This window comes from Oncorhynchus clarkii, chromosome 10 (genome assembly GCF_045791955.1).
Source record: "Oncorhynchus clarkii lewisi isolate Uvic-CL-2024 chromosome 10, UVic_Ocla_1.0, whole genome shotgun sequence".
Taxonomy (NCBI): Eukaryota; Metazoa; Chordata; class Actinopteri; order Salmoniformes; family Salmonidae; genus Oncorhynchus; species Oncorhynchus clarkii.
The window spans coordinates 52,096,063-52,117,362 of NC_092156.1; the positions used below are offsets into that span (position 1 = coordinate 52,096,063).

The window sequence follows — 21,300 nt, forward strand, 5'->3', positions numbered from 1 at the left end:
TCCATAGTAAAACAACAACAACTTCAGGAGACCTCAATTATGCAAGTTCAGTCCACCTCACTGCCAAAGACCTCCAGGCTTGTCATCTCCAGCTAGATTAGAACTGTGTGTGTCTGTGAGTCTAACACACGCACACACACAGTAAGTGCTGTATGGTAAGTGCTGTCCAGTAATTGCTGTATGGGCCTCTGCTCTGCAGCTGACTGTCCTGTCTCCTCTCCCCTACCCTCTGCAAGCTAACTCACCAGTGTGTCTATTCTAAGTGGCAGATTCATGAGTTTGGCTGGTCCTTTCACTTCACAGGAAGTCCCATTTCATTTGGCTCACACACGTAAACAAGTTCTAAGCTACCCTCCTAGATCATTTCTTTGGGACTTGGGTTCAAGTACTATTTGATACCTTTTCAAATAAATGTTGTGTTAACTTTAGCCTGCCTGGAGTGGATTTGCAGTTCTGCGACTATTGTATTGGTTCCATTGCACCAGGCAAGCTCAATGAAATAGTATTTGGCCTGTCTGAAAAAGAGCTCTCCCATGCATTTAGTCTTTCCATGAGTGGTGTATGCATCATGCATGGTCAAGGGCATAATTATGATGACTGAGCCCCATCGAATATATACTAAGCTCCCTGTCCCTGTTACAGTCATGCATTTCATAACTCAAAATAAGAAACTCAAATTGCACCAGAAGAGATAACCACCCTTTATTACTGTAGTGAGTACTAGACGTTTCCAGTGGTAGGCAACAGAGGATAAGTATAGTTTTTTCTCAGTACATACCATTAAAATGTCTGCCGTGATGGCCCAGTTCAGAAAGAGCAGCGTTTCCCCTATGAAGATACAGACCTGAAAAAGAGAGAGAAAGAAAGAAAGAGGGATATTAAATACCAACCATTAGGAATGTCTGATCTGAGTTTCACCCTGCACGGACTAGGCCACAGCCAATGAGATTGAAAGAAGTGAAAGTCAAAACGTGTCTCTTGTTTTGCAGATATCGGAAAACACAGGGAATTAATGCTTCAGTTGCTGTGGTCTGTCTGGAAACATGCTATTACGCTGTGCTCACATTATACAGGGATGGACTGCTTCATTCTGTACCAATTGAACTGGGGTTAAGTATAAAATTGCACCCTATTTACTATATGGTATGGAGAAAGTGATTGCGCCACCTATTCACTTTATAGTGCACTACTTTTGGCCAGAGCTTCATGGGCCCTGGTCAAAAGCAGTGCCGTATATAGGAGTACACTTTTACAAAAAAAGGGTTCCAAAAGGGTTCCCCGCCTGTCCCCATAGGAGAACCCTTTTCGGTTCCATGGAGAACCCTCTGTGGAAAGGGTTCTATCTGGAACCAAAAAGGGTTCTCCTATGTGGACAGCCGAAGAACCCTTTAGGTTCTAGATAGCACTTATTTTTTTCTAGGAATATAGGGTTCTATTTGGGACGCACATAGTCTCTGTAAATGTCTGTCAGCGAGGCTAGTGTATATTCCTCTAGTGGACAAAATGTTCTCACTCTTCTGGTCTCACAACAACAGATCAACTCAACAAGGGTTCTCACAAATTAACAAACATCGAGTCCATATCCCTGGCTCTCACTTTGTAACGATAACTTAAAATACAGATATTGAATAACATAGAGGGACTTGACATTCAGGAGAATGTGTACATAGTCTCCTGACATCTCTAATCAAAGCAAGCCCTGAGCAGCTGGCAAGGCTGTGTGGCGACACAAACACTTTCTAGTAATAGATCCAGAGAGATTTGGTTGCGATAGCATCCAATGTATCGTGGTTGGCAATGGAGGACTGGAAGATCTATGTCCAACTGACACACACACACACACACACACACACACACACACACACACACACACACACACACACACACACAAGGGTTTAGATTGACACTCTGGGTCTGGAAGTAGTGCAGACTGTTAAACTGCCATTCAGACACCGTGACTGACACACAGCCTCCTGGGAAACAGAAACAGAACCTCAAACAAACTCTCCTCAGATCAGCCGGCCAGCCTGCCTGTGAGGCAACAGCTGTCTGGATCTAGACTCCAAATCACACCCCAAACAGACAGAGAGACAGACATGGCTGCTGTGCCCTGCCTCACACCACTGGGGTGTCACTATCTTCAACACCACATCTGTCAGTGCTTAGCAATGTAACTTGAGTTGTCACAGTAACAACCAGCATAAAACAAGAGGATATTTAATATGTACAGTTGTCTGGACATATCAGCCATGAATACTGCCCTGAACTCCAAGCCTGTATCATACCTCTCTACTGCTGTTTGTCTGGCTGCCCTGCTGCCAAGGTGTCCTCATATCTACCTGAAATATGCTACCTCTCTATGGAGGCCTGACACATAAAAATGTAGGGAAGACCTGCTCCTGACCTGTAAAAGTGAACTCCTGTTTCGGATTGTTGACTTCATATGAACCGACACAGAGCCCAGTAAATGGTCAAGAGGCACCTAGCCAGGCAAAGAGACACACTGGTCTGTAAATAATGAATAGTCTAGCTTACTCTGGGATGGCTGTCCTCAGAAAGAAGCCATCTCTTAGCCTAGTCCCAGATCTGTTTGTGCGGTCTTGCCAACTCATATGCGTAACACTGGCCATAGGAGTCGGCAAGACAGTACACAAAGATCTGGGACCAGGCTAGCCATCCCATCTTTGTCAAGGCCAGGGGTTTACACTGTGTCTATCAGGTCAAAAGGAAACGGACCAACAGGCCAGGGGCCCGCGGTGCTACGGTGGGAATGCACAGGGTGTTTGCTTGTTTAATTGCCATGTAAAGCAGGAAAGAGTGCAGCTTTTAACAATCGCTGCCCCAGACAGGAACAATGCACTGTGGCATTTTTTTGTGACTCACAGAGAACACATTTTACGCTCTTATCAGAGACAAAAGAGTAGGAACTGACTTTCAACAACCTGAGCAACAATAATGACGAAGATGGAAAATATCCTAATTCCTATAAACAGGTTGGTTTGCACAGTCTTCCAGCCAGAGAATGTGACCCTGTGTACCATTGGAATGTGGCTGGCCCTGTATTCACAAAGAGTCTCAGAGCAGGAGCGCTGATCTAGGCTCAGAGGGGTATACTACAAAGCGGGATCAATAAGTTAGCCAGCTAACTTTGATAAATAACCAGAAATAACTATTGATTTTCGGGTTTATTATGAAAGCTAAACTTAGATTAATGTGTTTTTTGGTTGTCGAATCAATTAGACCATGCCCATTTTAATCTTATCTTTCTACAAAATAAGAAGTTATTTCAGAATATTTAGGCAAGTTAGCTGGTTGATCCTGCTTTGTCATCAAGCCCTCAGGTCTCCTATGTCCATATAACCGTATTCATTATCATCTAAAAAGGTGAAACTGATCCAATCGAATGTATTAATAAAGGTATTTTTTTTACATCAGTAGATGTCACAAAGTGCTTATACAGAAAACCAGCCTAAAAGCCCAAACAGTAAGTGTAGAAGCACAGTGGCTAGAAGAAAACTCCCTGGATCAGAACTCCTACTCTGAAACGCTTTATGAATTCAGGCCCAGGCAGTAATGGTATGATACATATTTGAAGCGATGACAGTAATGGTATGATACATGTTTGAAGCAGTGACAGTAATGGTATGATACATATTTGAAGCGATGACAGTAATGGTATGATACATGTTTGTGAGTAAAGACAGATTTGTAACTAGACCACTCTCACATAAGCTCCTATGATGCTCTTCTTGGCCACGACGAAGATGAGGCAGACAAAGATGGCTGAGCCCAGCATGCTGACGGCACACACCAGGGGGTCCGCCCGCTCAGTCTTCTGACGACATAGGCGGGTGGTGGCCGCCCCGATCACCACCCCCAGCAGCCCCGTAACACACGTGATCGCACCAAAGATCAGACTGCACAGAGACCAGGGGGAGAGGTGAGAGAGAAGCAAATATATTTCAGATCACTAGAATTAATTGTTATTGGACAGCAAGAGGTTATAAATGAATCAGATCAGGTTAATAAAACGGAGAACTCAAGAGTAAACCCTGACCTGTCCTTGCTGCTGCAGATGTCTTTAGTGCAGGCCTCTGCTGTCTTCTGTACCACCTGAGCCCTGAACAGGTAGAGAGGGATCCACATGCCAAATGCCCCCGTGGCAAACGACACCGCAGCAGACGCCAGGGAGGAGAACACATAGCTACGGCTAGAAGGGAGGAACACACACAACACCATTTAGATAGTTATTTATTTACCTGCAGTATGCAATCTCAGATGCTGAAGGACAAAAGGAAAGGATCTAGCAGTATTCTCTCTCTCTCGCACTCTAACCACATAGATAAGAAAAGGTACAGCAGATGAATGGAAGTTAACTGAGGTTTTACTTCTTGGCCAGGGCCTTCATGTCACAGAGCCAGGAGGTGCGATGTTTGATGCGCCCTCCTAGCTGGTCAGCATGCCCTCTCTTTGGCTCAGGCACGAAGAACAGGATAAGGGTCCCTGCTGTCATCCCCAGCACTGGAGATACCTATAGACACAACACAGTGGCTTATGTGGACAGGCATCCCATACTGAAACCTACAGACAGAACACGGTGGCTTATGAGGAAGTTACTGTGCCTGTAAGAATACCAGATACATATAAAGGCACAGATACAGAATAGCTATGTAAGGAAATCTGGGAGGGATGTCTGGTACCTACTTTGCAATGTCAAAATAACAAGTGCTTTTATAAGTGCATGTTGAGTGACTGCAGAGCGGTTGCATTGTGTTTTGTGTTTTGCGATATGCTTGGTGTCCTGTACAAGCCCTCTAGGTCTGATAGTGTTTAGGAGAGGGAGTCTTTTTCCTCTCTGAGAGCTCAGTTCTTTGTGTAACAGCTACTAGTCTCTCTGGCAAGCCTCTATTATCTCCATCATCTTTTATAAGACACTGCATTGAGCACACACACACACACACACACAGACAGACGGACGAACGGACGGACGGATGGAGGGAGGGAGAGCGAGAGACAAAGAGAGAGAGAGTGTGTTTGTGGGAGTTGTTTGTCATTAGGCTGGGTTGCCCACATGAAAGAGGTGAGAATACACACAGTACTCATGGAAGAAAAACCAATTCTGTCTGACAGATTAAATCCACCGCAATATTTTTTACAACTTGTTGTAGAGGCACATCCGTATTCGGAACCAGCCGGCTGATGCAGTATGTGTGTGTGTTTGTGCGTGTCTGTGTGTGTTTGTGTGTTTGTGCGCACCTGCCTGTGTGCATGCCTGAGCACGAGAGTATGAGCATGTTTTCGTATGATTTTTTCATGTTCTCCAAATATATCATATCTGCAGCAGTCTTACCGCATAATTCAGTATAGAGGACTGTATCACTGCCTACTGAGGTGTTAGCAGTAATAAAGACTTCCTCTGCTCTGTCACATGAGAGTATTCCATCTAATACATCCTCAGTGCCACATCCAGTCCTGTAGCACCTCAGTGGATTGCATGAAGCAGTAAAGTACAAAACCAGACAGAATCTCAAATAACAGGTTTTTCACAAGTTCACACTTGCACATTCTTGTCTTATTATCATATGATAATTAATTTAGATGAAAGTGGGGCCTTGTAAGTCACTATGGCCTCCGACCCTGACGCTATGCCAGTGGAATACCTTGCTGTAATCAAGAGGTCAAGGGTTAGGTTGCAGGTCCTAGTAGGTCTTTCCTGCCAAGAGTGTGAGGGTTGGGAGGGTTAGGCCCAGTGTATGAGGGTTAGCTGTCCTCACCACTACTCCTAAATCCTCTCTATCCATCAATCTTGAGGGTTAGAGGGTAACTATTCAGAAACTCTATCTCACTATAGTACTGTGCATACCTTAACTATACACCCCTTTCCTGCCCAGTATGTGAAGGTAAGGGGGTTAACTATTGAGCAAAGCCGCTATCTATCTCTCCCTCCCTGTTAGTTCTCTACCTTCTCTATATCCCCCTCCATCCATCCCTCCCTCCACCCCACCAGGAAGGCGGCCAGTCCTGAGCAGCTCCGGGGAGTGGAAAACAAGCGGAAAGCGGTGCAAAGTGTTTTTTCCTCAAAGCAGGATATGGCTTCTGGTAAGAAAGGCTTTTCATGTGTTTGTTGTTTTTCTCTGTCCGAGCAATGACTGGAGGTGATTAATCATATTGTCTGTGTCTGTCTGTCTGTCTGTCTGACTGACTGTCTGTCTGTCTGTCTGTCTCTCTCTGTCTTGTTTTATTGGAGGGTCAGCATGACAACTTCGACTGGAACAATCCTCCTGTCCCTCCATCCCCACGACACTTAGTTTTCCAGACATGTTCCTACTCCCTCAAAGCAACGGGACACATGGATTTCTCGTTTACCCAAGGCAATAGAGCAATAGAAATATTTTATATGTTGGTGTTCTGGAAGGGATTGTAAATGCCCTCCTTAAAATGTCTGTATAACATTCAGTCTTTGGTGATTGTTTTCAATGTCAGACGACTTATAAATGTTAATGTGAGGAGGAGCTGTCACATAAGGACTTTAACTGGTCAGACTCACGGCAGAATCCTCCTCCATGACTACTGGTATGGGCTGTTGTAGGATCTGTTAACTGTGCTATTGACTGTTAAAATGTTTTGGTAAGAGTCCTAAAAGTGTTTCAATTGAACTATACAATAAAATGATGGGATTAGGAGTTCTAAGGCTCTAACAAACCTAACACAATAGTAAACCTTAGCGCTGGCGGTAGTATTATAGGTTTGGGGGTGTGTCAGAAATATTATAGCTATTTTCAGAAACAGAATTATGGGCGCAGTAGCTGGTGGTGGCACGAAAGGGCTGGGTGTTGATGAATAAACAAGTTGTGGGTGTGTCGAGGCTTGGCCCCTCACTGGCCAATCAGAACATAATCCATGGCTAAATATGTGGTTGCTTCAAGTTGTGTATTTACAGTCTTTTATGTACTGCATTGTCATCAACTCCAATTTGAATGTTAGTCTATTATAGAATTTTTACATTTTAGTAATGACATTTGAGTAATTTAGCAGATGCTCTTATCCATAGCGAGATACAGTTAGTGAATGAATCTTAAGATAGCTAGGTGAGACAACCACATATCACAGAAAGTTCTCCCTCAATCAAGAAGTTATCAGCAAAGTCAGTGCTTGTAGGAAAAGTCAAGAAAGTAGATGGCCCTAGCTAGCAAAAGACAGTACTAGACAAACTTGTTTTATAGTTATATCTCCTGGAGAGAGCAGGGGTCCTCTAGCTACAGATTATAGCCTAGTTCGCTAAATAGCCTGCCCCATATTAGCTAAATATTATGTTGTTTTCAGTCCACATTGTTCTAATTACATTGCTACAATATGGAAATACATTGTTAAACATACAGTGCAGTGCATTCAGAAAGTATTCAGGCAAATAGCTTAGGCTACAAGCGGATTCAGCACCAAGGACAGCAATCCGGAATTCCCGTGATTTGACAGTTAGGTCCAACAGATGAAAGTTGAAGATGCAATTTTTTTTTATGATAAAGGAAAAATAATAAGCAGGCTATTGTAATAACTTGATGTTTCTAAACAGACTTCCTACAGTCACTGACACCTTTCATTCAATGGGCATCGCACATAGGCCTAATGAGTCCAAACTTTTCAGACGCTGTGTGGCCAAAAATAACGTCCAATATATAATATATATATAAAAATGGGAATGTCTGTTGACTGCTTTGCTGCTCATGATATTTATATTATAGATTTTCCTGTGTTGTATATACTTTTCCACACTATAAGGTTAGAATAATAATGTGAAATTGTGAATGATTATAATGCCCTTTTAGTGTAAGAGCTGTTTGAAAAGACGCCTGAAATTTCAGCCTGTTTTGGTGGGATGGAGTTTTGGCCTTCCATGTTGACATCACCATGCGGTAAATTACTTAATAGACCAATAAGAAAGAGAGTTACAAACCTCTCTGCCAATAACAGCATTTTTTGCGTTTTCCCATTCTCACTCAGACCACTCCCAGACAGTCCTACTAAAATTCTTGCTTGAGAAATTGCTCTCTGCTAAGAAGCTATTTTTGACCATCATAATTGAAAACAATCACAGTAAGGTACTTAATTGTCAAACGGCTACATTGGACTTTTAATAAAACATTGGTTATAGGCTACTGATTAGACTACTGCGCCTCAGCTGGCAAAATGTATACCATAACCAATTGCGTTACTGCTAAGACCAGCATTTGGTGAGTCTTAAATATCACCAGTAGCACTGCTTGAACCTGCTTACCTATTGCAGATTCAGTCTTCCCAGCCTGGTGCAGGTCTACAATTTTGTTTCTGGTGTCCTTTGACAGCTCTTTGGTCTTGGCCATAGTGGAGTTTGGAGTGTGACTGTTTGAGGTTGTGGACAGGTGTCTTTTATACTGATAACAAGTTCAAACAGGTGCCATTAATACAGGTAACGAGTGGAGGACAGAGGAGCCTCTTAAATAAGAAGTTACAGGTCTGTGAAAGCTAGAAGTCTTGCTTGTTTGTAGGTGACCAAATACTTATTTTCCACCATAATTTGCTAAGAAATTCATTCAAAAATCCTACAATGTGATTTTCTGGATTTTTTTTCTTCTCATTTTGTCTGTCATAGTTTAAGTGTACCTATGATGAAAATTACAGGCCTCTCTCATCGTTTTAAGTGGGAGAACTTGCACAATTGGTGGCTGACTAAATACTTTTTTGCCCCACTGTATGTATGCCAAACATCATTTCCTCTTTATGACATGGCTCATTAAGGCACATAATTCCAGTTAAATCCAACTAATTTAGTCAGATTAATTACCTCATGTTGCTCAAATGAGCTTTTGATTTAACAGTATTCAGTTTGCTATTATTGGAGTTCCATAGGGTATTTGGTGGGCCAAATACTTGAAGCAAGTTTCTCTTTGTGGCAGGCCCCAATGCACCTCCTCCCTACAAAGAAACCACTAAGAAAGAGACTGTGGCCAGGTTAGAGAGACCCTGTTTTGTCATTAGAGTGGGATTTTATATGTCACTGGTAGGAAGGACCCCAGGGACCCAGAGGGTAATGGAACATTAACGTGTTTTCAGCCACTGAGATCGGGGTCAGGAGCTTCTATAAGCTTTGGGCTTTTGTCCCAAATGGCACCTTTTTCCCCATTAAGTGCACTACTTTTGACCAAAACCATATGGAACCTGGTCAAAAGTAGTACACTAAATAGGAACGAGGTTGTCATTTGGGACACACACCCTTGCACTACCATAAAAATCAACCCTCTCATTTTCTAGTGTCAACGTTGGTTGCCATCTTTCACTCATCCATTCAGGGTTTCATTAAGTCAAGCGATGCCTTATCAGGAGTAACCAAGATGGCCAAGGCAGATAAACAGAGGCATGATGTGTTTGTGTGAGTGAGTGGGTTTGTATACAGTATGTGCACGAGTGTATGTGCATTTCCTTAAGCCCCCCTTCTCTGTCACTGATGTCACTAGTAAACCCCCGCACCCCTGCCCCATACTATAGGCTCCTTGCAGAAGTGTGTGCGCCAGGAGAGGACATGACGATGATGATGCTGATGACAATAAGGAGGATGATGAGGGATAATGTCATGATGATGATGCTCTTACCCTGCCCCATACTGCAAACCCCCATCTAGAGAGAACATGTTACATGATTACCAGACCGCTTGCGTCCGTGTGCGCCATCACGTGTTGATTTTGTCCACTCACACCAGACGTGATCAGGAGACGCAGGTTGAAATATCAAAACAAACTCTGAACCAACTATATTAATTTGGGGACAAGTCGAAAAGCACTAAACATGTATGGCAATTCAGCTAGCTACCTTGCTGTTGCAAGCTAATTTGTCCTGGGATAGAAATATTGGGTTGTTATTCTACCTGGAATGCACAAGGTCTACTCCAAACAATCAATCCATAGATAACATTTTAAACTGAGTTTGTTTCTAGTAATCTCTCCTCCTTCAGGCTTGTTCTTCTTCTGACTTTATATGACGGTTGGCAACCAACTTTAAGGTGCATTACAGCTACCAACTGGACTGGAGTGTGGACCTCAGTTCATCTTTCAATCACCCACGTGGGTATATGCTCCTAAAAACCAATGAGGTGATGGGAGAGGCGGGACTTGCAGCACGTCAAGCGTCACAAATTAGCACCTGGATACGCAGACGCTCGCTGACGCGCGCGAGCAGTGCAATGATTGAATAACATGAATGTGTACATTTATTTTGCAACACGAGCGGTGTGGTCAGCATGCAAGGATTAGGTGATGATGGTAGTCTTACCCTCAATGCCCAGTGCCAGTCTCCTGCAGCCTCCTTTGCACTGGAGCCCAGGATGTAGCCTAGCCCGCTGGAGGAAACAAAGAGAAGGAGACAATAGGTAAGACATTTCTGCCTGGATAAAGAATAAGAACAATCCAATAAAACCAACCACAATCTACACTATAGCATTCAATAGACCTTTTCTTTCTTAGATTTTTGATCACAGTCTCTAACAAAACGGCTGAGTAGAGTCATAGAAATTCACGATTTACTCCAGAATGACCCACTAAGGTAGACAGATAGATAGCCCTTGCACTTGATAGCAGAGCAGGCATCCCCCAGTTGGATGGCACACAGAGAGACCGAGAGAGAGAGAATTCAGATAGGAATGAGTTTCAGAAGGAGCACAGCACACACACACATTCTAAGATATTTGATTAATCCCAATGATGAAATGTCATACAACGTGCTCTTCCTGATGCACTTTTTCCCTACTTTTCCTGGCATTGTTATCTGTTTTGGCTGCTGTCTGTTGACTTGCCGGAGGTAAATTATTAACAAGCCCCCATGTTGGGATGATGACCTCAGCCCCATGACTTGGTGAGAGGCTGTCTGAGTGGGGAAGTGTCTGACTTTCTGTCTGTCTCTCTGTCTGTCTGGCTGTCTGTCTGATTCTCTTTCTCTGTCTGACTCTGTCTCTCTCTCCGAGACGTCAGAAGTGGGGAAGTAGTCTGGAAAATCTAGACCTAGGCAACAGCAGTGACTACGTCTGGGATTAATGACGGACACTCTTCCTAACTTCGAAAAAGGAGAAAAAACAGACAGACAACTCCCCCCAACAAATAACAAGTTTGGGTAGGAGCGGCTTAAAATGTCCGTGGGATGTTTTACGTTAGGTCAACAAGCTGATAAGGCAGTGATGTAGGAACGCTGGATATCCCAACTCCGCCTTTCCCTTTATGCCAAACTGACGTTGTTTACATACAGACGCGTTGTTTACATACAGACCACATTGGTACATTGCGGGAATCAACCCATCTGTGTAGAGAGTTGTACTCTGCTGTTATGTCTGAACTGTCGATGGTCCCTCTAGGACACCTCTGTCAGGACGGCTGTCCTCCCTTCTGAGTCATCAGGATGTCTGCATTTGTCTTCCACGTGAGACACACTCACATACTGGGTGGAAAGGAAACATTCTTCTTGTGGTATGAATACATTCAGAACTGATGAATCAGAATCAGACTGTTGGATATTGTCACTAAGTGACCTAAAGCTCTGTTGTCTTTTGTTTCACGCTCAGCCTCTGTATATCATGTTTATTCTCTGTTAAGAGGCTTAATGAGTGTGCAGTGTTAGATTGGGTTTGGGTCCTTGATGTGGACGGGATATGATTCTGTCACTGATCAAAGCCCCAGTAGCTGCTTGTCTGTCAATCTGTCACTGTGTGAGTGCGTACGTGCAGTTGTGTGTTTACAATGTGTGCAGCCAATTTCTCATGATGCCTTGTGTCTCTGAAATTGTCATTACTACACAACACACAGACAGATAATACAAACAACATGCTATTATTCACTCAGTCACACCTTTGTCACTCTATTTATCAATGCTATCAGAGTCCAGTCTGGTTTCTGCATCGGTCATTAATCTAGGTGTGTTTTTCAAAGAAGGGCGTGCTTCTTTAACATACAGTACATGTCAATACAATGACAGTTAAGTAAAGTTGTCTGACTGAATTGATCTTTCATTAGTCAGCACCTCACCAGAAGAATGTGTGATCCCACCTGAAGAATGTATTTATTTCATTGATTTGATCAACACATGTCATCAGGCAGAAGGTGTTCTGCCTGTTCTATCTGTTCCACAGTAGAATATTAACCATAGCCACATGTTCTGAAGGAATTGACCCTAGATCAGATTAGATTACATCAAACCCCCTCTATTCCCGAGCTAAACCCTTCAATAGCAGATACAGTGCCTTGCGAAAGTATTCAGCCCCCTTGAACTTTGTGACCTTTTGCCACATTTCAGGCTTCAAACATAAAGATATAAAACTGATTTTTTTTGTGAAGAATCAACAACAAGTGGGACACAATCATGAAGTGGAACGACATTTATTGGATATTTCAAACTGTTTTAACAAATCAAAAACTGAAAAATTGGGCGTGCAAAATTATTCAGCCCCTTTACTTTCAGTGCAGCAAACTCTCTCCAGAAGTCCAGTGAGGATCTCTGAATGATCCAATGTTGACCTAAATGACTAATGATGATAAATACAATCCACCTGTGTGTAATCAAGTCTCCGTATAAATGCACCTGCACTGTGATAGTCTCAGAGGTCCGTTAAAAGCGCAGAGAGCATCATGAAGAACAAGGAACACACCAGGCAGGTCCGAGATACGGTTGTGAAGAAGTTTAAAGCCGGATTTGGATACAAAAAGATTTCCCAAGCTTTAAACATCCCAAGGAGCACTGTGCAAGCGATAATATTGAAATGGAAGGAGTATCAGACCACTGCAAATCTACCAAGACCTGGCCGTCCCTCTAAACTTTCAGCTCATACAAGGAGAAGACTGATCAGAGATGCAGCCAAGAGGCCCATGATCACTCTGGATGAACTGCAGAGATCTACAGCTGAGGTGGGAGACTCTGTCCATAGGACAACAATCAGTCGTATATTGCACAAATCTGGCCTTTATGGAAGAGTGGCAAGAAGAAAGCCATTTCTTAAAGATATCCATAAAAAGTGTTGGTTAAAGTTTGCCACAAGCCACCTGGGAGACACACCAAACATGTGGAAGAAGGTGCTCTGGTCAGATGAAACCAAAATTGAACTTTTTGGCAACAATGCAAAACGTTATGTTTGGCGTAAAAGCAACACAACTCATCACCCTGAACACACCATCCCCACTGTCAAACATGGTGGTGGCAGCATCATGGTTTGGGCCTGATTTTCTTCAGCAGGGACAGGGAAGATGGTTAAAATTGATGGGAAGATGGATGGAGCCAAATACAGGACCATTCTGGAAGAAAACCTGATGGAGTCTGCAAAAGACCTGAGACTGGGATGGAGATTTGTCTTCCAACAAGACAATGATCCAAAACATAAAGCAAAATCTACAATGGAATGGTTCAAAAATAAACATATCCAGGTGTTAGAATGGCCAAGTCAAAGTCCAGACCTGAATCCAATTGAGAATCTGTGGAAAGAACTGAAAACTGCTGTTCACAAATGCTCTCCATCCAACCTCACTGAGCTCGAGCTGTTTTGCAAGGAGGAATGGGAAAAAAATTCAGTCTCTCGATGTGCAAAACTGATAGAGACATACCCCAAGCGACTTACAGCTGTAATCGCAGCAAAAGGTGGCGCTACAAAGTATTAACTTTTGGGGGCTGAATAATTTTGCACTCCCAATTTTTCAGTTTTTGATTTGTTAAAAAAGTATCCAATATATATATCCAATAAATGTCGTTCCACTTCATGATTGTGTCCCACTTGTTGTTGATTCTTCACAAAAAAATACAGTTTTATATCTTTATGTTTGAAGCCTGAAATGTGGCAAAAGGTCGCAAAGTTCAAGGGGGCCGAATACTTTCGCAAGGCACTGTACGTGCGCGCACACACGCCAAACTAATCCCTTCAGTAGCAGATAACATCACCGTATTTCAAGGACAAAGACAGAGGGCTCACTTTTCGGCTGCTGTTAAAACCAGCGCAATTGTCAAAAGCACGCTTGTTTGCAATTTCGACCTGTTAAAATTGGCGCTCTTCTATTATCAAACCCTAGCACCAGGATTGGTAATGTACTTGTTTTATAGGAGCTTGCTTGCGCTGAGATGGGAGGAGTGACAAATATCTGAGGTGCCAATTTCAGTATGCGCTGGTTGGGATATTTATGACCACCCGAAAGTTGGTCTTAGTGGTAACGCGGTTGGTTATTGGATGGAAATGGAAGCGCAGTCAATCCAATGTCAAACAAGAGAGATGTGCTTTTTGTACACATAAACCTATTTAGAAATGTAGAAACATATGTTCGTTTCATTTGATAAAAAAAAACATGCACAGCGTCCCCTCCTCTCAATTGTTTTTTTTCTTCTGTCATGCCCAATGCATTTGCAAAGTAGTCAAGACTATCGATAAAGGGCTTGGCCTGTGAGACCGCTTTGAAATAAATCTTAAAAGATCAAGTTTAGCAGCAGCAAAACAGTGAGCGGACATCCTCTTGTTATTTATGTATGCTGTACATTATTTTAGCCATCTCCTGTTATTATATTGTAGGCTGTATGCCTATCATGGAAAGAGATGAGATAATCAAGTGACACTTGTATTTACTGTAGAAATATTTCAGTTATTTTCCTGTAACAATTGCTTGTTGTCCAATTCATTTGATTTAAAAACAAGCCCTTATAGTAAGCTACCCATACCTTACTATCACGAAAGCTGGTTCTACAGAAATGTGTCTGGTGTCTTTCTTATCCTGACCATGCATTAGCCAAGTAGCCTTAACATAAAATGTTACAAAATGGTCTACTCTTGTGGCTTTTGCAGACATGCCTTTTGCATTATTCACAATTCACATAGGCCTACCTGCAGTGCATACTCCATTAGGCTTGTATCATTCCCATTTCTAAAGACCGCTTCTTATCCGGTTAACAAAGACGAACATCGGCTATTAAAAATCACTTGTTACTGTAGCCTATGCTATTTAATAAACTGTAGTATTAATCCACAATGGACTAGCACAAAAACATTGATGGCAACACAAAGATTGTCAATAACCTACAGAACTTGAGACAAACGCATACAGTATTAAGCCATGAAATGCCTTGATTGGGTAGTTAGTGGCCAAGCCCTAGTCACACCTACAACTTGCTTATTCATCAAAACCCAGCCCTTTCACGCCACCACCAGCTTTTGCGCTCATAATAACGGCTATGAAAATAGCTCAAATATTTCTGTTATACCAACAAAACCTATAGCGTTTCTGTCAGCGCTTAGATTTACCATTGTGTTAGGTTTGATAAAATAGAGCCCAGAGGGTATATAGAGGGAAGATAATCAATGAAGGCAAGACAGGGCTGTTCTGATTGACATGTTTAGATGGGGAGATTATCTGATAAAACAGCCAATAGGATCCTGATTAGCTGAAGTGGATGACCCCTTCAGATGTCCATGTTAGACCATTTTGTCCCCATTTCTCCAGCTTTGAAAAAAAGTACATTTAAGGATGATGAGTTACTGATGAAAGAAGGATGTTCCCTTGTTGTCAATATCTGATATCAATATCAACTATGTTTGAACCTATTGCTGTCTTAGTGGAAGTGTGGGAAGTCTAAGTTTATACTGGTCTGGACATGTTGGTACCCCACTCGTCCCATAAAACCAGAATTGGGCATCCACCATCTTTCTATTGTATCAGGCTCCTTGACTTGGGCGTCTCCCCCCGACCCAACATTCCATGTCACGCACACTTCTACTTCCTGTGTTCCCAGAGCTCCTTGGGCCAGGAGACTGTGTGTTGACGATTAAGACCATTAGGAGGGATAGATTGATGGATGGTCTGGAGCAGCCAACAGGGCCATACAATGGGGTTCTTATCAGCATATTAGGCTTTCAAAAGATTATGAGAGATTCAATGGGCCTCTCTGTCTGGAGGGAGTGCAGACTCACGCAAACATAGGTGCGCGCATACACGCACACAGAGGGACAGGACGGGGAACTAGGGGGGGAAACAGTCTAAATTGTCGTGCTAAACTGATTAGTGCTCCAGAAATAACAGTGGAACAGGCTCAGGCAGTGCATTGTATTTCCACTGAGTGACTGCTAGCTAGATCATTTTATCAGAGTCCACAAAGAGAGTGTTTGGGAAGTTCCACACCACCACTAAAACTCATACAAGCATGAAAAATACTATCACCCCTCTAGCTCTGGGGAGGTAGGGTAGGACACCCAGGTTTTGTCACTAATGGCACCCTGTGCTCTGGTCAAAAGTAGTGCACTATACAGGGAATAGGGTGCCATTTAGGACGCAACCCTATACTCTTCATAGGCCACGTCTATAGATTAGGCTATTATGGTTAACTTGAGGGGTTTTACTGAAGGGGGAACCCATTTCCTGTAAACCCTGAGGTCACTTCCTGGAAATGGTCACAACAACCCTGGTAAAGATAAACAGTCAGGGGGAGAGTGCTATAGGATGTTTGTGGGCTCTTTACTGAGGCCCAACTCTTTCACCTCCTATTGTTTCTGTTGCCGAGCGATATCAAAAGGCTCAGCATACCAGAACTCCTCAGAGGAAACATTTATGTTCTTTCCTGTCTGTCTCTCCAACTGCATTCAATCTGCCATCGATACTATTAGTTGACTGCATGTAATGTCATATGGGAATTTCCATAATAAAGGATGATAGTGTTGCTGGCATTTGCTGGTTTCTCTTTCAAGCACTTCAATGACAGAGCAAGTTTAGCGACTGGGAACGTTTCCTATGAAATGTTGATGCAGAACAAACCGAACATTATATAGTAGTGGTATTATGTTAGCTACATTTGTATCTATCTTAAAATGCAGATTCATTGACACGATTATCACATCATATGAACTAATAGGGCGATGTAGGTAATGCTTCAGATGGACAAAAGTAAAATGATTGAAAGGACTGCAGCTAGATATAGCCTAGCAATGGCCTGGCTCTGTGCGACTCTGAGACTGCAGTGTGTTTCTCATTCACATAGCGTCTCTCTGTGTGTCTGACTGGAGCTGCTTCTGTGTGAGATGGGAACAAAACAGTGTGCTGCCGCATCATTCAGCCGCATCCCCAGCAGAGGTTTTGAAGCAGTGCACTGCGGGGACTCTCCACAGTAAATAAGCCTAAGTGCCGCTCTGCTCTGCACCACATCCATCCATCCTTCCACCGACCGGGACCCCATTCATTTTTTTAGCACTCCGCTGCTTTGTTTGTTTTCTTCCTCCTCTCCGTTTTCCAACTGAATGAACTGAAAAGGCCAGAGCTTTGTGCTTAATGGCCCTTACTATCTAAAAAAAAGACTCCCTTCCCCTCTGAGAACGTCTCTCAGCTATTTCATAATCTCTTCTTTATTTAGATCTACCTCTTCTATTTCTTCCCTTGTTTGCCTGGGTGGGTTTTGTGTCTGTCTGGGTGGGTAGAGACAGACACAAAGAGGCAGACTGGCTAGATGGGGATGTCTGTTGACCTTCAGAGAGAAAGGATAATTTCACTGATAGACTTTCAGTCAAATTCTATTCGCCATGCCTTCCTCTCCTCGATTCCTTTCCCCTACATGTTTGCAAGCTGACTGTCTGTCTCAGAGAGCTCAGCTATTGATATTCAGCATGCATTGGAATTCAAAGAAGGGGGAAAAGACAATGCCCAACTGACATATTCTACATTGAATAGAAAATATTCATTTCAAAGACAGACCATCATCACTATCACCATTCGCCTCCATTTCCTGTGACAGGTGAGGTCATAGAGATGTTATTATCTCCATATTGTGACTATAATCTTATGTTTGGGGGGGGGGGGGGGGGTGTTCTAAGGGACCACTCACCTTCCCAGGGGGATAGCCAGGTAGAAGACAGAGAGCATCATGGTTCGGCTATTATTAGTGAAGAGGTCTCCGATGATTGTCGGAGAGATGGAGGAGTAGCTGGATTCACCTATCCCCACCAAGCCTCGGGACAGGACGAACAGCCAGTAATACTGCAGAGCGAAGAGAGCAGTACGAGGTTAAGGAAAGATATACAGATCTATCTATACACAGATGTTGCTTTATAACGGAACATGGACCTGGAGATAAAATGACGTTTTGGGCTTCAATGTGCCTTAACCATAATTTACTCGGGGCTACGGGAATAGTATGGCTGACCCTGTGAAACACCTTTTACTGCACCTATCCAGTGTACTGTTTCTGACAATACAACATATCTATCTTTTAATTTCTTATTTTTATGTTGTTATGTGCTGTGTCATGTTATGCTACTCATTTTTTAAAAGGAAAATAAAACATTTTAGTCACAGAAGAAAACCACTCAGATTTACTCCGAGCCACATCACAGAAGAACACAGCTTCCTCCATGTTGTCGTCAAATAGATTTGTTCCTCTCGTCCACACTTCCCTTTTCCCCCTGAATGCTTACTCAGCAGTGTAGCATGTTCATAAATCTGTCCGTGTTGCTGTTAAAATCACGCTTACCAAACAAAGAGAACATCAACAAGATATAGAGGGTGGTGATATGGGCTTTAGAGGCTCTGGAACAACCCTGAGTTCCTTAAAAAGGTACCGACACTGTGCCAAAATTATATTAAATTAGAAAGACACCTGTGCTATTTTTCAGGGTCACTAAAATGTGGGAGCTAACCTTTGCCCTCGGTTAGCTGTTTTATAGTAGGCAGAGACAGGAAGACTGAATGACACCCTCCCTTTCCCTCTAAACCACCTGGATTAAAATGTTGATATAAATAGGCCATCTGACGAGTTGTAATAAATGTTCCTGTAGTCACATCCTTTAGTGACGCTCCATGATAGAAATAAGAGTTGTCCAACACAGACTATCTCCCCTGAGAGACTTTCATATAATTCCTATGACTCTCTTTCTGTTTTTATCCTCCTCTCTGTCTCACTCGCTCTCTCTCTCTTTATTTTTCACTCACACATTTTATCCTTGCTTTATCCTCCCTAGCTACACATAGTGGGTCCAGTAAGAGGGGATGTATGGGTATAGTATGGTTATTAACACTGGTGATGGGAGAATATGCTCAGAGGGGATCCCAGATGATGACATTAGTGTCTGATGCAGCGTGGAGAGAAAGATTGGAGAAAGAGAGAGAAGAGGAGAGGGGGAAAGAGAGAGGAGGGAGATGGGTGTAGAAGGAGAGAGAGAGAGAAAGGTGGATAAAGAGACAATTATGGATAGAAATGGAAAGAGAAAGAAATGCAGGGAGAGAGAAATGCAGGGAGAGAGAAAGAGAGTGAGAGAAAAATGGGTTGGGGTGACAATGGATTGGGGAGAGACCGTGTTTTATCAGAAATGTCAAATTTGGTTCCACTTTCTGCGGAGCGCTCCGGTACCTGTCAGTATTCTGACACAGAGACATGCTGTGAAAGCATCAGTCCACTTGGCACAGCCTGTCTACCCTGTCTGTCTCTCTTGTTATTGTGTCCTGTATTCAGCCAGTCAAATTTGCTCGCACATCCTGTCAATGATGTCAAGACCAGCACCTGTGAAATGTCACCGACTGCGATATCTTTACACTGACTGACTGGAGGCTTTTCTGCCCCAACACTGGAATCTGCCTAGCAACAAGAACCACAACTCAATATATAAATATCAAGAAAATAAAGCTATTATCAGAAAGGTAATGCTGTTATTTCTGTCAAATAATGCATCTAAGTACAGTACACAGCAAAGGTGTAACGGCAGATCTCCTCTTCGTCCGAAGAGGAGTAAGGATCGGTCCAAGATGCAGCGTGGTAAGTGTCCATAATGTTTTTAATAAAGACAAATGAACATTCAAACAAAAACAATAAACAATAACGTGAAATCTACAAAAACCGAAACAGTACCGTGTGGCGACAAACACACACACGGAAACAAACACCCACAAACCAACAGTGAAACCCAGGCTACCTAAGTATGATTCTCAATCAGAGACAACTAACGACACCTGCCTCTGATTGAGAACCATACTAGGCTGAACACAAAAACGAACATTGAAAAACAAACATAGACTGCCCACCCCAACTCACGCCCTGACCATACTAAATAAAGACAAAACAAAGGAAATAAAGGTCAAAACGTGACAAAAGGAGAAGAAAATACCAGAAATGTCAGCAAGTGTGAGGGGGTAAAAGGAGGGAAGGGGTGGAGGACATTATTTTTATGCTTGATAAAAGAGGACTATAGCATCGTGCCCTACATTATACACCCACATTCCATTAGCACTTATTCCCCTCTCTCTCTCTCTCTGATGTCTGCTCTAATGTCAACAGTTAATTACAAGTACTATTATACAGTCTGCATTACAACTTATGTCACATGTTATTTATTACATGCTACATAACAGTACATACCAGATGTTATAACATGGTCACTTACTAACCTGTGTCACATTATTACAATGAATGGAATGATGGGCTCCACAACCATGTCATATGGCCCTTTTAGAGTGCACAGACACCTGAAGTAAAGTGACATTAATTTCAGATGTTATAAAACAGTTATACCACGGGATGAGTTGAACTAAACTAAATCAACAGGATTTGTGACAGCTGTGAAAAAGATGTGCATGCTACAGTAACAGCATCTATATTATACAAAAAAAATGGGTAGGTAGTTATCTACTTAGCTAGCTAGTTAGTTAGGTAACTAGGAACTGGGTTGGAGAGCCACGCTCTACACAGTCCAAACAATGTGTTTTGTTTGACGGTATACTTGAGAGTAGTTACCTAGCCATTCACACCATAGTGGCATGACAGCACAAGCAGTGCCCCCATCGATGGCTAGCTAGCTAGTTTGCTTCCTAAAGGGGTAATGAATTATAAAGCTTACTTTGCAGCATATCACACAATACATTATCTTTCACATATATTTAATTACTTTTGTATCACATTGTTTAACTCAATCTAAATAACATTATCCATGAGCTATTGGTTTGCAGTGACGTGAACTTTTCGCTTCTGTGTTGTTGTTATATTGGTAAGTCCCACCTTTCTTCTTCTGATTTCAGCGATATGATTCGCTGACACAAGAAGGCTCAATAACTTTTCATTGGATTGGTAAAACTGTCCATTTGCATCAGCAAATCATATACCTGAACTGTCTTTAAAAGTTTGGAGATCAAATGAAACGTTATTGAGAGTTCTTGTGCCAGGGAATCATATCGATGAAATTGGAATAAGGGTTCCGATTAATATAAGATGGTAGAAGAGAAGAGATGTCAGCTCATCATGTGGAAAACCTAGCTAGCTAAAGCAAATAACATGGATAATAATAACATTAGTTAG

General features: G+C 42.6%; 1 protein-coding gene across 2 annotated transcripts in view; it reads right to left on the reverse strand.

Annotated features, from left to right (window-relative positions):
* The window catches only part of LOC139418755 (SPNS lysolipid transporter 2, sphingosine-1-phosphate), a 139,463-nt gene that overhangs the window by 38,514 nt on the left and 79,649 nt on the right, over window positions 1-21,300 (reverse strand). For both annotated transcript variants that reach the window (XM_071168430.1, XM_071168431.1), the window contains exons 4-9: window positions 17,845-17,996; window positions 10,300-10,366; window positions 4,389-4,531; window positions 4,058-4,210; window positions 3,728-3,917; window positions 779-844 (exon numbers count right to left, since the gene is read on the reverse strand). In XM_071168430.1, the coding sequence (XP_071024531.1) occupies window positions 779-844; window positions 3,728-3,917; window positions 4,058-4,210; window positions 4,389-4,531; window positions 10,300-10,366; window positions 17,845-17,996 (771 nt within the window). The remainder of the gene's footprint in view (window positions 1-778; window positions 845-3,727; window positions 3,918-4,057; window positions 4,211-4,388; window positions 4,532-10,299; window positions 10,367-17,844; window positions 17,997-21,300) is intronic.